At 38.1% G+C, this 18,010-nt stretch overlaps 1 protein-coding gene across 1 annotated transcript in view; it reads right to left on the bottom strand.

The window, feature by feature from the left end:
* The window catches only part of NRXN3 (neurexin 3), an 888,791-nt gene that overhangs the window by 119,607 nt on the left and 751,174 nt on the right, over positions 1–18,010 (bottom strand). The window contains exon 13 of the mRNA XM_057380707.1: positions 9,954–10,125. Within this exon, the coding sequence (XP_057236690.1) occupies positions 9,954–10,125 (172 nt within the window). The remainder of the gene's footprint in view (positions 1–9,953; positions 10,126–18,010) is intronic.

The following is an 18,010-nucleotide window of genomic DNA, read 5'->3' as shown; positions in this document are numbered from 1 at the left end:
GGTCCCTCAGGACAGATGTTTGTTTGCTCATTCTTACTGTGCACACATGTGTGTGTATGAGAGAGAGACAGGGACAGAAGGAGAGTCGGAGAGRGAGAAAAAAGAAATAAAACATAACATCTCTGTTTGACCAGGAGAACTGAAATAGAAATAACCCAGGAGAGAAATGTAAATATATTAATTTCTGGGAGCTCACTGCACTGTGCTGTGTAGCAGGATTCTATTTAGCCTGAGTCTGCTGCTGAGAAATATTTCTCCATCCTTCTCTGCACTAGATTGTACAGCTATATTTTATATAGCATCAAATRACTGAACCAACAGCAGTTGGTTGGATGGGGCTTTGAGCAATGTGGTCATGAGGAAGGTGTCCCTGCCCACAGCAGGGGGGTTGGAACAAGATGATCTTTAAGGTCCTTTCCAATCCAAGCCCTTCTATGGTTCTAATTAATCTTACACCAGCAAAAGAGAAATTTATCAGAAATCATTGTTGGTAGTGTTTATGCTTGTTACCTGGACACTCATACAATCATGGAGCAGTGGACACACAGAACAGCTCARAATATCTGAGGATTCAGTCAGGATACACATGCTTGTGTGAACAGCTGTGTACTTTGGCATGGAACTGTTAGCAAGACCAAGCTATCAGAATGTACCTGTATCTCTTAGTATATGATTACTATTCATGGAAAATGGCTGGATGTCAAAGAAATACATGGAAAACCACATGGATTGGATCTGTTTTGCTCCATAATATCTGAGGGATTGGGACTCAAAGGCCTGTGCTAAGTGTATGAATGCAATGCCAGTGCTTAGGGAGATTCCCCAGCCAGGRTTCTTAAATCAGATACCAGGTGAGAAAAACTAGGCAGAAAGATGCATCAGTGCCCTATGAATACTCTATCTTGGCACACATTCTGACATAGAGCAAACCAAGGACTGGGGAATCATAAACTTCATCTCTTCATCAGTTTCAGTATGTGCTGCACTATTGATGTCAAAGGTTAATACAACTTCTCATAAGTATTCACTCTGCTGCAAGAATTTATCTTGAAAAGAATCCTAGTCARTAGAACTAAGCTAAGAGGAAAGAACTGAGATTTGAGAATCAATATCATCAATGGAAAAAGAATCAGAGAAATAGAGAAAAATTACAGATGCYACAAACGTATCTAGATTTGGGTTTGTTATGGTTTAAATTTGGCTGAGCAATGGGGTCACAATGCAGCAGAGTAAATTCTCCAGCTGGTAAAGGAGTGGGAGCATTACCACACAATCATGCCTCCCTGAATAAAATTATGAGGGGGGAAAAAAGGAACCATTTGCTTTCTAGCTGAGAAATACAAATGTAATTACTGTAGATACGATACAAACACATACAGCTTATGTGACTTCATATTTCAGATCACAAACTAAGTGCACTAGCAAGGCAATTTGAGAAGAAGAACATCTTTAGGGGTATATTTTTGTTGTTGCCATGGTGGGTTACTTTAATTCTCTGGAGCATCAGACACTTGACAGGTCTCAGACTCAAGAAGCTTGATTAGATGAACAATCAGGCTCTGGGAGGACAGAAGAGAAACAATTCCAAATCTAGGACCATTGGAAAGAAGTGTYATTTTGACCATTAAAGCAAATTTTCTTCTGATGTATTTGGTATTCATCTGTAGATGTGACATATTGGCCATCTACTGTGATTCAGGAAGATGTGAGAGTGTTGCTACACTAATTCAGCTAACAGCACTATAATACATATCTCTGTTCTTTTGGACAGCACTGACAAAAAGTTTTCCTCAAAATGTCAGTACTTTCTGGTAGTATTTTCTTTATCTAGGCTATAAACAAGATCAAGTATATTGGCTAAATTAAAACTAGTATTGCCTCTGTGGCTTGTATTTGCAACTTAGAAAATCCTTTTATGTGATTGTTATGTAGCAGCAATAAAGACTGCTTCAAAAGAATGCTTCTTACTGCTCTCCCCTTTCCCACATCTCAAGCACTATCTGTGGGACCTTGGGTGGGAATTAGATGGTCATGGCTATTTGCACAAAGATACTTTTCTGTGTGTATCCTTCCTTAGGCAAACTCCTTCTTTCAACCCTGCTGCTGTTAAATCGTATGGTCCAGTTTGTTCTGCTTCGTTACCTTCCATGTCTTCACACAGACCCATGCACTTCCCTCTTGCTTAATGCCAAGCTGACAGAAATTCAGTGCTCAATAGGCTGCCACTCATATGGGCTTGAGGTACTTGGTGAAGTTAAAACTACAACTCTCTCACAATGAATGAATGCAGTGTCGCAAGAACCTGGATCACTTTTAAGAAACCAAACAGGAGCAATGGGTACTGGAAGCTGCAATATAACCTTTTTTTTTTGTTTTGTTTTGTTTTGTCTTTTCTGTCCTCAAAGACAGAATTTGGAACACAGGAGGGCCCTACAGCACTTCCAAGAAATTCTTTGAGCATGGGGCAAATCAGAAATGAGGCACAGCTCCATATTTGTGGGAGAGAAACACAAAGTACACAGAAGTTAAAGTCTAAGTGTAGTGGCAACATTTATGTAACTTTTATATCATGTCACATCCTATTCCATCATCCAGCATGGACACACATGCATTTACATGAGTGTTCTTGCACAAATTCTAAAACATGTCTGTTAATGACTTCATGTGTGGGGATTTATATTTCAGTGGATACAGAGGACCAAAACTTGAGTGTTCATATCAGGTAACCATATTTATCAGTTTTCCAACCCTATAAATATATTATATATGCTATGGCCCTGCAGTGACAAGCTACAATCAACTCTTGATTTCATCAACTTGTCATGCTTTAATCATCCCTCTTGGCAGATCTTTCAACATATGTCACGGTAGTGCCTTCAAAATGTGCTTCTCCTATTCTGTTTTATTAACCCTGTCTTTTTATATGTTTTAGGCTCATTATGAAATGCAGTAAATCTGTCAAAGGCACTTTATATGCTGTCTCCAATTCATGCTGATAGGAAGCATCTGAGAGCTCATTTAAGTCCCACAAAGTGAGTACAATATGAAAAGTCAAAATCCACAAAAAATATATAACAAGAACGCTGGTGATCACATCCAGCCTACAGGGCTAATAAAAAATTTGTTCCTTACTCATTGACCACTCACAAGGGCATTCAGATAGGAAAATATTTAGGCCACAGTGGGGTCTGGTAGCATCAAGAAAAAAATCCCTTCAGCTGACAGATCAAGCAACACATCTTATTAATGATTCCAAGTGAAACCAATTTTTTTGTGGGGGTTGAAAGGTGGAGAGAGGGAATGACATGTCAAAATCATTCTGCAAGACACAGACAGAATTTGGGGGAGGAGGACCCAGGCTCTGCAGAGCACAGAGTATTGGTGATGTTCTCTAATAAGGCTCCATTACCAAACATTTGGAAACCGCTGAAGGGGTTCAATATGAGCCATACAGAGGTACTGTGCAGGGATAAGTACAAACATAGAAAGAATTCACTGCAATCACTCAGAAATCTCAATTAGTTCTGCTTTTGAGTTTTCCTTGCTGATGTCCCAATCACCATTAGTCTTTGCATCASTGAGCTCACAAGAACTAATAATGACAATATTGCATATTATTTACAATATCAGTAAATAATACCTTCAGCATATGCCAGCTGAACAAAGGATCCATGTCTTCTCCTAATTTTCCCAGTGATGCTCTTATTAGACCATCTAAACTTACCTTCTTCTTGTCTAATGCATWATAAATTAAATAAAGCAAGGTTGGGAAAGGTAATATCCCATTGACAACAGTTAAAAAATACAGACAAGCTTTCAGAAACACAAGAGCCTAAAAAATTACAGAAAGAGAAAACTATAATGTCACTGATTAAAAAAAACCCCAAACCTATCAAGAAGAACTTATATATCCAGAAATGAGACTGATTTTTTCAACTGTATTGGGCTGACTCATAAAAACTATTAACCTTCAGTMATTCTGCCTTGGTTATAACTGATGACTAATACAGGTGTCACACTATTTCTTCACAATTAGGGCACTCTTATTTCCTAGGTTGGTCAGCAGGTAGCAAAACAGAGCACAGAGAAATTGGCTCAGTCCCCTGCTTCAKTCTTGGGAAATCTACTGTCTCCCCACATTCAGCGTGATGCCACTGAGATAAACCCAAGCCATCATGCACCAAGAATGTGGATACAATCTTGTGAGATCTTCTGTTTCAAGGACAGGATGGGGATAATATATAAAAATCAGCCATCATGGGTGGGAGCTCCCCTGTATGCTTTAAATCAACAAATCCCTGCTAAATTTTSTCTTTAGCAACTACAAAAAACACTGCATTATCTGAAGAAATTCCTCATCATAACAACCTCTTCTGTGTTTTGTGTAATTCCTTTACAAATAACCTTGAGCCTTCTGTATGTCCTCTTAATATCTCAGGAGAGGATCTCACTTTCTCCTCCTCTTCTCCTCTCCTGCCTTCCTCCCCCAACACCCCCTCCTCAGTTATCTCTTGCTGTCTTCTGGGTGGTTATGTTTAATCTCAGGATTAGGCAGAAGCCKGCAGTTTGCTTTGAACAGCTTATCAGCTTCCAAGAGACATTTACAGGGAGAGAAAGACTCCAGTTTTGATAGCAGTAATTGTATTTAGCTTGTAAGATATAAGGCTATTTATCTCATGGCTGGGAAATCAAAAAGGGAGAGAAAAAAATGTTGATAAAAACTTCCCTTGAAGTAATGTTGACTGAGCCTTATGACTGCATCATTCTTTAAATGCCTTTCAATAGCATAGAGTATGATCTTCTCCATATTTTTCCCAGGATCTGAGTTTAGACTAAGAGGTCTATAGGTCCCTGTATCTTTTCTCACACACTTCTTATAGACTGGAATAACAAAGGTTAGGTTCAGTCAGCAGGGACCTCCCCAGACACCAAGACCCTTGTTAGATGATTGAGAGGGGTCCTACCATAATATCCACCAGCTCCTTCAATATTCCTCCAGTTTGCTAAAAAACTTATTGAAAGAAGCAAGTAAAACTCAGCCAGTTTTCTGCCCTTACATCAAGTGTGTGGTACAAATCAAGCTATTTCAGATCTTTCCACCAAGTAAATAAAGAAATATATTTTAGCGAGACAAAGTTGATGCCTTTCACACTTTAGATAGTAGGAGAATCTAAACCACTATTACTATGACCTGTTTCTAGAAAGCTTATTATTTTAGACAAAGACTTTGTCTCATATAGACTAACAAAGATGTGGCTCAAATTAGATTGCTTCAAATGAAATTAAACAAAAAGATATGCCTATGTGTTCAGGGTTCTGAACTGGAATCCTTGGAACAGGAATTACTCTGAAAGAAAACTCCAGCACAGAATCTCAGAATCAACTTCTTGTTTTATAGTWATGCACTTATCTGGCCACGCTAGCTGCCAGAGCAGTCAGTTCTACTGCCAAGAGCTAGCTGTCCAGCTTTTCCAAAAATACAACTTCCTCTCAGAAAAGTACTTCAGAGAGCGAATGAAGTAGGGGCATAGAGGATGAAATATTTTTTTCTTTTATTCAGTAGCAAAACCCTTGCAGAATAATGTAATTTGAAAGGGCAAAGACTACTACAAGAAGACTGAGAGATCACTTGAGAATGATAAAGGGGAAAAATAGAAGATATTTATTGTGTGGATGAAATAATGAATCCTGGTAAGAATCCAGTTTAATGCTGTCTTATTTCTTATTTCTAAAATGCATTTAAAAAATCCAGGTTACAGCTGTCTTATTAAATCGTGCATTTCTTTAAATGACAGCTCTTTTCTACCTGTTGCTCTCCTTCCTTTAATCTTCTCCCTTAAACCATTACTTCAATTAGATTTTATTTTTGTTTCACATATACTCTTACTTTACAGCTTCTCTTCACCTAGTTTTTTTTGGTTTGGTTTTTTTTTTTTTTCTGCAGCAGAAAATGTAGTTGGTGCTTGGATGAATGAACTGGAATATCAGGCTTATTTTGATGCACACCACAAATCTGGCAACACACAGAGTATTTCTCTGCAAGGAAATACAGCGAACAGAGTAAAAAAAAACCTCCTGTCTATGAATTAATGAAAACTTAGGGACTGAAAACAGGGAAGTATCCCTGTTCTGTGTAAAGATWGAACATTTATTTTTAACTATTCTGAGAATTTCTGTAAACTGTCTCAAATTTGATGGGTTTCATTTTAATTGAAACAGAAACAAGTTAGATGCTTCCTCTTCCTGAAGAGGTCTAACATTACTCCAATTTCATCACTTAAGTATTTACTTAGATATAAATAAAGCTCTCAYCAAGAACATAAAAGCAGGAAGATAACAGTGACCAAGCAGAACTGTTTTCTGGATGTACACAAAAAGATGGAAGCATGTGAGACAACAGAAGGGAGGCAGTCATGGGAAACTTCAGTCTGCAGCAACAATTTTATATCCTGACTGAGAWACATTCTATTGCACTGTGATAAACAAGTTAATGAATCAAGCAYGAATAAATTGGCTATAAGTACAGCCTGTGGGAAAAGCCCATCTCCTTATTTTGTTCTTGAGAGAGAGAAGAAAGGGCAAAACTAATGCAAATAAATCACAAACAGCTGTGTTTGGCTGAACCATGACAGCTGAATTGCASATAGCAGCCCCTGTACTAACGCTACTCTTTGACATCTCCCAGTTCTCGGGAGTTTCATCTCAGATACCTACACTGGGCCACTGTTCAGTCTTACTGTCCAGTCAGAGAAACTCTGGCACGTTGCAATGGTAGTAAAGAGGAGAGATCATCCCTAGTGATTTGGATTGCTTCAGTCACAAAGTTTGGCCAGCCTTAGCTCCAAATTACYTCCCTCCTTTACCATTTCTCTCCAACCCTTTTCTTTACAAGAATGCATAAAAGCTCATGTTGCATGTGACTGAAACACAATTGGATGCTATAAAATACAAAATGTCAGTGCCTGAATTCTAAGTTTGTTGCTATTCCATTTTCCTTGTCTTTTATTTGAAGTTGCAAAAATACAGCTTTGGAGCATTTTGGTCCCATTGGGCTAGTTTCAGTTAATTTCAATTTAACTAAAGACTGTATTTTAAGGAAAGCCAATATTCTCTCACTTTGCTCATTTAATGTATATCCAACTTTTATTTGTACTTTTCATTGAGCAAGTAATTATGAGCCTAATGTATAAACCTTCCAACAAGTAATAAAACTCAGAGAGGAGCATGGAAATGCCTTTCAGAATGCAGCCCTGAATGAAGATTGTGTGATTGGACCRTGTGCAATGACAAAGGTACATTAGACAGCTTATAAGATTTGCAAACATTAGGCTGTAGCACTCTGTGAAAAACCAAGCACACATGAAATTGTTCATTTTACAGATAACACGGTGTGCCCAAGCATGCATGGGCTACCAATAAAATGTTTTTTAAACACTACGAATAACTGTTTCCAGAACTGACATGATCCTATGCAAAATATAGGAGATTACCCAGCTGCTACCACACAAGTTTGATAGGAATTAAAATTCTCAGCAGGTTCCAGTTAAAACMCAATGGATTAGTCTGGGTCCATCCATCCACAAAGCCTTTTACTGAGTTGAATCTATGCTGAACACAGGTTTGGTCTTGCAGTCAGTTCAAAAAACAATAGTGCAAGTTTGGTTTGTGAAAGACAACAAATAATTAATTTCAAAAGCTCCTGTTTAGTCTCTTTTTTTTTTTTTTAAACCATTGACTGCCCAGAAAATGGGACTAATAAGGATTGGTTTCCTGTAATTATTGGTTCATTGAATCTTTTCTGAATCTTAGGCATTCATAATGTTGCTCTCTGTTTTATGGATATTCTGGTATTTAACATGAATTAAGATCAAGCCACAGTTCTTTCCACTGGGAGGCTGGAACATTGCCCTCCTCCCTTAATTTTTTTTTTTGTTTGTTTATTGGGGAGAAGTTTTTGGGTTTTTTTGTTTTTTCTGTTTGGGGTTTTTTCCCCATAGCAATGTAATATCTTTAGGTTTTTGATTTTTGCCCAACTTTTAAAAAAATTGGCTAAAACATCAGTTTGAAAGAAATAGGACACAAAATAAGTGAGAAAGCTGCACACACACAAACTATGATCCTATAAGCCTTGTTTTCATAGGGACAGGTTGAAAAATTCATCATCCACAAACAGACAGAAATTGAAATACAGGCACAGAAAAGAAATGGTGTCTAGAAGATAAAGGTGCCCTTTTTCCTTAGGGTACAACAGCATACACTCAATACTAGCCTAGAGTATAAGATTAATGCTGATTCTATAAAACCATATACATCGTCTAATGAAAACAGAGAAATATCTTTAGCCAAGGCAGAAGCCCAGGGTACTGAGGTAGTCCCCAAGTGTGATTTWTTTTCTCTTAAAAAAAAAAAAAAMCAAAACAACTCCAAAGCACTGAGCTGAATATTTTGTTTCTTTACACCAGAGACTTACTACAGMAAGCACTATAAGAAGAAAATTTATTCATAGGGTTTGTAGTGACTGTAATTGGCTGCCAACTGGATTGGAGGTATTTTAAAAAATAATTGATGAAAAGAGTGGAAGAAAGATCCTCAGCTGGGCCTTTCCTATCCCACTTTCCAATCAAACCAATGGATAGCAGAGCTAGAATCTCACTCAGCATRTCTGTCATGGCATCCTTCAAAACAGAATTTTTTCACAGAAATAAGGTTAATAATTGAAATGTATCCTTTTGCATATACCTCACCAAAACACTGACAAAGGGACAGACATATGAGGTAAAGAGTGTCACAGCATAGGTGAATCACATCAAAAAACTTCTCTCTGCACTTTCTGAGGGAATAGAAGAGATGAAGTCATTCCCCTGGAGTAATTTATTAGCATAAAGTCTCATGAATTAGTATAAAACCTCAAGTTAGGGTATTTCCTATAATGTGAGTTTAAGTTTCTTTCAAAGAATTCCTACACAACTAGCAAGAATTCTTCCTTCTGTCCTGAGTTACTACTGTACAACAGAAATGAAGAACTGAATGCTGCTTAGGCTTAATAYTGGAAACCAAGATGACGGCTGGATCTTAGGCAACAACATGTGAATAAGAGGAATGTGATTAACACCGGAGTTCTTTTCTTKTGCTCATCCTTCCTTTGAAAACCACACACATCATCTACCCTCAGCTATCTTATGCACTGTCAGCATCACATACAACAATGCTTTCCACTTGGAGTAAGTTTGATCTTTTACCATGGTGACATAAAATATCATGAGGTTGTGATTTGCCAGTGGTGGGATAAAACATGTGACAGTGTATCAACAGCCAGTTATTCCCTATTTCTGGTGGATTTAGGGTGAAAATTTACAAAGATACTGAATTGTTCTGCTGCATTTTGACTTAAAAGTCTGCAAGGAGTTGTCAGTTTTGGTTAGATGATGTGCCAACCTTTGTATCTACAAACCTAAGAGAAGAAGTGAAATTCAGATGATCAAAAATTATGAGGCAAGCATAAGTTCTGCTCAAACATTTGCTTATCCTTCCACATTCCTTACATTTCTACTTTTTATCGATGTAGACAGTATCTGGGGTGTGGCTAAAACCACCGCTCCTTTTCATAAAGTCTTAAAACTTTTCACCCCTGAATATTTAGAAAATATCACAAGTAGCAAAACCCAGTTTGTCACTGAATGAGTTTGTAATTCCGTGTAGAACCAGGATTCACTTAGAGACCTCTGAAATAGCACAGTCTATGTGCATTGTACCACACAGTTGGCATGCTCATTCTTCCAGTGTAAAGAACTACCAGTTTGTTTTCCAAGAGACAGAACATGCATCACCAGGCTGGTGAATTTGTTGTCAAGATGAAGCAACAGAGATTTATATAGCAACCAGCTGTTATTAAACATTAGATTGTAGGTACAGATACACTGAAAGAGAAAAACAAAAAGAAAAGTAATATGTACCTGTGGGGTAGTGTTCATTCACTGGCCAGCTGTCAACCTGAAGTGTTGCATTGCCACCATTCCTGGTAAAGCGTACTACATGGTATTTGCCATCATTTACAGGTGTGCTTTCCTCTTTAATGGAGATGTCCACTGTGCCAATATTGAAGACTACACCGATCTTGCCTTGCTCCTAAAATAAAAGAAGAAAAGAAACAAGTGTTTGTAAATTGCTGCTGCTTAGCCTAGAATGCTCTTGGCCTATAAATCTCTAATGGGTAATTTTGCCGGTAGATGGCACTGAAGAATACACAGAAGTGTCATTTTGATCTTTGTCAGGACACATTTCATTGGTTCTGCTTCAGTGCAAACACTGTCTTTCACACTGTTCTTCACAGCATTCACCTGAAGACAGTGACTCATTTGTTCCCGCAAAACATCACAGAAGACAGGTGAGAAACCAGGCAACAAAAATCGGGAGATGTGGAGAGTTATTTGAGCAACATYTCTACTGATTATTACTAGTCACTTGTTATATATAAAATGCAGCCACAGACTGTATCTCAACACCTCTTTTAGGCTGTTATTCTTTTTGGGAAACAAACAATCCTCAACCCAAAACAAATAACTGTGGGATCCAGAAGACAGAACACAATTATAAGATGGATGGAACTCGAAGAGAGCGGAAATGTAATTTGCTGGCTTTGACAACCTGAGGGAAGCTAATTGCTAAAGTACCCAAAAGACAGGAGCAGCCAGTCTTATTTTTCTCCATCRCACCCCAAGCAGTGCCTTACCAATAAAGCAGTCATCCATAGTGTTTTCCCAAAACTTTCCACCAGTCAGTACTGGAAGGGAAGAGCAGGCAAAGCCTCTTTCAGTAGCCACAACTTCCTTCTGCAGCTCCCCTCATGTAGTTCCAAGTAATAATCATATTCAATGACCTTAGGTTGTAAATCAACCCCCCCCCCCCCCCCCCCCCGCAGAGTATATTCAGATTAGAAATATGCATTTAATACTACTGATTTAAACAGTGCCAGAAATTCTCAGCTGTGTACAATTAATAGGAATGCATCTTCAAATTCAGTAAGGGGAGGCACAGTATGCTGGTGTCAACAATTATGAAGGAATATGATGTGTACTGAACAGATCCAAAACTGGTCCAGACAGGCAGAACTAAAAGGTATCATATAGGAAGTCARTACACTTGCTAGTCATCCATACCATAAAACTGGCAAAGCTTTGCTGATAGTATGAATAGAAAAATGAAGGAAGAAACAACAACAGAAACTAAATGGCCATCTTCTAYGCAAATATACCCTGAGGTATACCAAAGGGTCACAGGACAATTCTGTTCCTGTTACTACATCACACATCTGCTTACTGGACAGAGGACTCAGTCCCCCAGGGCTGTTACCCTAACTTTAATACATTCACATCAACAAATCTCAGCAATATGAAAGAAACCTCTCCTCTTAATGRCCACTTTGGATCCCTCTCCTGGATTTAATCCTGCCTCCTGGTATCAAAAGACCTTTTTCTTAAAATTCCCCTATATTTCAATTTCTCGGAGAGGCCTTTCTGATTCCTGCTTTACCCTACATTTCAAAGCTTACTCMTCACAAGTTCCTTCCTTGTATCTTCAGTACCCTTTTGTTTCTTCACATTTTCTTTCTAACACCAAGTCCCCTGGTGACAGACTACAACATTGTTTTAGGAATGGAAAGCAAACAGTCCTGTAGATGAGGAGGTCATGAACTGTAGTTCAACTACTTGAAGTTTAGCACTGAAACAGTAAGCATCTTGATTTTTCTCTAATTAGAATAGTAAATTTTAGACTGTGCTAAGTTACGTTGCACAGCAAGTTTCATGAAATTCATACTGTTATTCTTTGGAGGTACGTTTTTTAAAGATATCAATATCATCTTTCTTTTTTCACTGGAACATGAGGTAAGTGGATTGCTGCTCCCAGCAGATGCATGAACTCAGATGCCATTTGAAAATAACCAAAGTTTCTTCTCTCATGCTAGCCCAAATATATGTGAAGTTTCAGTTAACAAAGATTGATTTCAGGTAAAAGCATCGCTGGCATAGTTTTAACCACTTCTTTGACATATGAAGTAAGTGATCTCCCCAACACTGTTTTACTGAACCTTTTGCTGGCAACCATATAATTATCTTTACCAGCACAGCAATTAGCAAAGAACATGGGATTAATTTTTCCTCAAAGACTCCAATAATATATAGTGACCAGGTAACCTGGCTACTGATACTGTGATTTTGCAAAGTGTTACCCTATAAACAACCTCCTGGACAACCTCTCATGTTGCTTTTTAACTGCCATCAATACATCAAACTCCTGTGGCAAACTGTGGCTGCTCTGAGAAGAGTCCACCTTGGTGAAAGCAAAGCATGAGCAGGGAAGATGAAGAGCTGTCCCTTGTCTGATGGAACAAATCACCACCATCACAGAAGAGGAAGGGATTAAGAGGTGTTCAGCAGAGTGAAAGCTGCATACCTTCAAGCCCTACAGGCTTAATGAGGCAAAGGTAAAAACTTGCAAGTGGGGAGAAGGATGGTGGGATGTTCAATTAATCTCTGCAGAATGCAAAAATGTTTCTGATTTCTCCGTAGAGGAAAAGGAGATAGGGCCTTTCATCATTTCCTTTCCCAGGGCTCGAAGGAAAAGACCTATTTAAAGAGCTAGTGATAAGAGGGAAAATGGGAAAGAGATAAGGTTCTGGAARCAGAGGACTGCAAAATGCCAGTGGCCTTTAGTCTGATGAAGAGGGAAATGAGCAAACTGGTGCCTTCTCCATGCCAAGAGCCAGCCCCTCTCAGAGCCAGAGAAGACAGCCCTTCTAAAACCAGTGTAATACCCTGTTGCAATCAAGAAATACAAACACTTGTCTAAAAAAACCTCACGAGCCTGATGGACAGCCTATTCCAGCTCTCTTCAGACAACTCTTGAGCTGTGACTACCTAACACAAGTTTTGCAGAAGCACAGCTTCTGACACRCTTGTTTAGACTCAGTAGGAACTTGTTATAAAAATGGTTTTGTTACCAGGATAAAACAATACAACATGAAAAGCTAAAAGTAGGGCTACTGAAGCCAAACTGCGCGCACACAGTTCAAAATACAGTTCATCCATTATATTTTRTATCTCCAGGGCACCAGACACTATGACAAAAATTAACAATTAGTTGATGCGTTCCTGGCAGAACAAAAAAAAAWTTAAAAAGTAAAGCAAAGCACAGAGAAAATCCTACCGCCAAGAACAGTGACCACAGACATGAGGGGCAAATCCACAATTTATTTTCAACATTTTTTCAATTTCAGTTTCCTGCACTACAGCACTTCATTAAAAACAGCTTTTACCAAGACCTACCTTCCTTCTAAATCTGAAAGACAAGCTTTACCATTAAGGTTTAACACTTCATGATGGACATGACCTTTCATTCCTTTCTGCACACATTCAGCTGGCGGATTTTCTTTCCACATAATCAAACAAAGGTATTAACTAGACCAGAAAATATGTGACAAAGAAAGATTTACCTTTGAGCCACTACCTATAAAGTTTATTTTGTAGTTATAGAAAAAAAAATCCTRACTATACAGCAAGGAAAAAGTTGAATATAGATCCACACAGAGCAAACAAGTTACATGATCCRAAACAGCTCAAGAGAATTTTAATAGACAGTGCAATTTTTTTCTTCTCTATATTGGTATTCACTGGCTGCCCCAAAAACTTTCCACGAAAAGGTGACCATTAATTTTTTTTTTTTTGAAACTTCCAAGTAACATCAAATGTTGGCATAAGGTCTTGGAAAACTGAGAACCATTTTATTTATAAATAATGAAGAAAACTCAGCATTTAGTCTATTTCACTTTTCTTCTTCTTTCTTTAAGGCTACTGTGCCAAAAAGGATATTTAAAGTTTTTCAAGAATTTGTCTTGTGCTGGTTTGTACCATAAAATTGCTGCCCTCAAAAGCCACATTACCATTTTGGTGCTTAGAGTCCTTCTGGAGATAAACTTCTGCCATAATGTCCCTAAGACTTTAGAAATATAATTATGATCACATAACGGAATGGTTGCAGATGAATTATAAGACCAAAAAAAAGCACAAAGTACTGAAAAAAACATTGCACAAGGCTTCTCCTTGACCTGTGTATTCTACACAGGCTCCTGGAAACAGTCTGTTATATGCACTATTACCAAACATTTTGAACATTACAAAATTACACAAAAGCCTGGAACAGGAGATCAGCAATTTATTGATTGCCCTGAAGCATTGGCTCGCTTTGGGAAACTTTTTATTTCACCTTTTTGCAAACCAGGTTCTTCATCTGTGACAGAGGACTTATAGGCACCTTTCTATCCAAGCTCTACAAGCCCTGCAAATCCAGATATATTTTACTCAAACATTGGCTATATCCTGCCAATCCCAACCTTTTAGCCCTGAGAGCAACTACAATCGGACAGGAGCATGCCCTAAGCTTTCCTCAGCTTCTACTTTCAACTCATTCCAAACCTTTCCTTTGAAGGGACCTCAGGAATGGGTCTGAGGTCTGACATTCTAGCAGGTATGTTTTACCTTTTGTTTCCCTCCATTCAAGAAGCAGAATTTGTCCGGTGGCCAAATTGTCAGGCCTTTGCTTTCTCCATGCCATGCCTTTGCAGTTTGAAGGCATTTGTCTTTTTGTAACAGATCAGGTAGAAAGGAAGTGAAATGGGGTTGGCAGTGGTTTTGTAGGATGAGCAGCTGGAGTGTGTTACAGGGCACACATACACGAACACCCACATTCACTCTACGCTCTGAAAAGGGCTTTTACCCTTAGGTGTTTTATTCTTAAACTAAAATTAAACAGTCCACACTAAAAGAATATAGTTGTTCCCTGTGTGCATAAAGCATTTTATTTCAAAAGCCAAGAGAGAGAAACCCAGGTGTTAGGACAAACCCTATTCTCAACAACATCAGAGAGAATCAATAGCAATTCTGTTGAAGAAACATGATTCCCACTGATGCAAGTGGAAGCAGAATTTATCTCAGTATATTTTTCTGAAGCAAAATGTAAAATTAAAGAAAGTATTTATAAAACATTCCTGAAATCTAACTAAAACCCCATGCTGTGTTTTCTCACACTCATTTTATTTTGTAATTCTTTAAATAGTGACTGCAGCACACCCCTCCTCCCAGCCTGGCTGGTTCCAGCATGGCTAGACATCAGCCCAAACCTGGCAGACAATACTCCTAGTTACTCCTTCCTGCAGATCACTGCTGATTTTGCTGCTCTCGTTTGAAAGTGATACAAGCTCTTATGGTAATACAACAAGCCATTTCGCACTGTAGGAAGGTTTACCCTCTAAATTCAGGAAAATTGCTCTGTTTTTTATAACCCCGAGAATCACCCTTTCTGGAATGGCTTGCTTCTGCTTAGGCTCCTCACACATGCAGTCCAAGTTTTCAAAGAAATTTTATTTCTCCCTCTTTGGAATWGTTTTCACTTTAATCTTTAATACTTTCTTTGCCTGATTTCCTTTGGGGCTTTGTTTGCCTGGTTGTTTTTGATCTTTGCTTTGACTCAAACTTGATTCTGGATGTAAGTTCTGCTGAAGGATCACTCACTTTCTGTGGTTTAGGGGACAACCTAAACACAACAGTGTTTGCACAACAGTGCTAAATGTAGCAAGTTATCCAGAAGAACCAAAGGTATAGATGCATATTCCACAGAGGACATTCAATTGTAACTACAACTACAAATCACTTTATGTGAACTTTCACTGTGAAAAGAAACTCAGAAATTTCTCTGCTGACTAGAAAGGTAGTAAAAATCAGCTTTGTCCTTAGAGGACTCTTCTGGGCTGCAGCTAGAACTGAATGCATGGCTGGACAGATCTTTCGGGTATATGTGTATCAACGGATTTAAGAAGGGGAAATAGTAGAACCTGTATTCAATACAGAGTATAAGGCAGTTGGTTCTTTCCAGCTGGCCATATTTGATACTGTTTTTAATACCACTGAGAGGTAAGTCTGAAATCAGGATTCAATATGTAAAACACTCGAGAGCTGGATAAAGGGGGAGCTTACTGACTGAAATCTGTCTTTATCCAAACAATGATGGCAGGGGAAGCACACTCAACAATCAGTATGGGCATCCTGACMAATGTGATAACCAACAAAAGCAGCAAATGCTCTTAGAGAAATGACAGGCACTGGAGCTCACCTGGCTTTGAAGTTTTTAATCACGGTGCCAGAACTTTACAGCTATTTTGAAACAAGAGAAAATGTTGTTAAGGGGGAAGGAAGTACACAGGTCAGGTAATTTTGTTTCAGTTTTAAGGGTTATTGTAAGGARCAGTAGGTAATTTTTATTATACACTGCTTGCTACTACTTCTTTAAGGTACTCAACCAGATCCACTCAMTGCCAGTTACAAAGCTCTTTATCAGAAAGAATGACACACACACACAGGATAAAGTAAATAGAAATTACTACCCTTTGGGGACATGGTTTTTAACAGAAGCAATTCTCAGAGATACATAATTTATAAGGCKAAAAAGGACAACTGTTACAATCTACTCTCCTCTAAAATTTTATAGGAGGTCATATATCTTGTCTGAATTGATTCTTTTTTAAACTATAGGATATATTTTAGRGGAGCACTTATTTGTGATTTGCAGCTGAGAAAAGAAACCTTGGATTCATTACAGTTGCCTCTTTGATGAGATTGGCCTAGTGTTGAACGTGGTTAAAAAGGAAAATGGAATTCAAGAATTATAATGAAAAGGAACACTGTACAAAAGGAAAACCTCTATTATAAGTTAATGGTGGACCTTTGACTTAAATTCTTGAACACAGTACACAGATCTTTATAGTCCATTTCAAAAAGAAAAAGAGAGATATAAAAAGTTCAAAAAAGTGGTACACTTGAAACTAGGTATATGGAGAGTCATAAAGCGATGATTCAGCACTATTTCTTTATAACTCAAAGAACTACAAATATGTAAGAAAAACATCTGACAATAATGTTTAAKCAAAAAAAGTACCAAATTCATAGGAAGAGTCAAGAGCCATTGAATACAACAATATGAACATAACCTTGTGCTCAGCTCTGCCGGAAAAGCAGATCATTGTTGTTTAACTGTTACTTCCTATATTGAAACACCATCTAGCACCATCCTGCCACAAATGACCTGTAAGTCTGTGATCAAGCCARAATGTTCTTGAAGGTTCCTGCTTATTCTTGCTCATTTTATGAAGTGGTGAAACAATGAAATTGGGAAAGGTTAATGAGAATCTAACCTTTTCCATTGAAGGTTTAGGAAAGATTGCTTAGATAAACACCTGTCATGGCCAGGCTGCTGCCTTTAGTCCATCCTCAGAGCAAAAAGTAATTTTGGCAGATGATTAAATTTTCTTTTAATTTCTTCTTTCCATGATTGCAAACTCACTCCCGTTTTACAGAGTGTAAAACAAAACCACTCAGCTCTCTGAGTTTCTTGCTTAAAAGCAGGTTTTCCAATCCTTCATTTAAACTTCCCCACAGCGCCGAAACTCCAGTTTACTTACACTGCTTTTGTTTTCAAATGGAGACACCAGAAATTTTTAACTTTAGTTTACAGAAATTACATAATCTTACCATGGGAGCTCACATTTGAGGCTTATCCACCATGATCAACAGTCTAATCCAGAAGTGCTCTCTGGGAGGGTTCCTTGTATKGAAAGATGATCTCYACTCCTTGGTTTCAGACACATTAGMTTCTTTGGGTAAATGAAATAAATCCCAGTTTTCTTGTTAWGAGCTTAACAAGCTTTCCAAACTGCCCTTCATTTTTTGCCAGCTGAATGTTTGTGTGGGACACAGACTGTAATWCAACACTTCTTTAATGGCCTGTACTACAAGAAATTGTAGCACTACAAGCAATCTACTGCTACTAAAGTACATCTTGCTCCTGTTCTTGATTTTTTTTTTAACCAAACACCTTTGCAATATTACAGAAATAGAGTTACCTGTGGGATGGGAAATTGCCATTCTCTTGCTTTAATTTTACCTAATCTTTATACATATATAGT

The sequence above is a fragment of the Malurus melanocephalus genome, unplaced genomic scaffold (genome assembly GCF_030028575.1).
Source record: "Malurus melanocephalus ecotype Western Australia unplaced genomic scaffold, MMel_1.1 scaffold_0, whole genome shotgun sequence".
Lineage (NCBI taxonomy): Eukaryota > Metazoa > Chordata > Aves > Passeriformes > Maluridae > Malurus > Malurus melanocephalus.
Note: the sequence above shows the minus strand (reverse complement) of the source record. Positions and strands in the feature narration are given on the sequence as shown.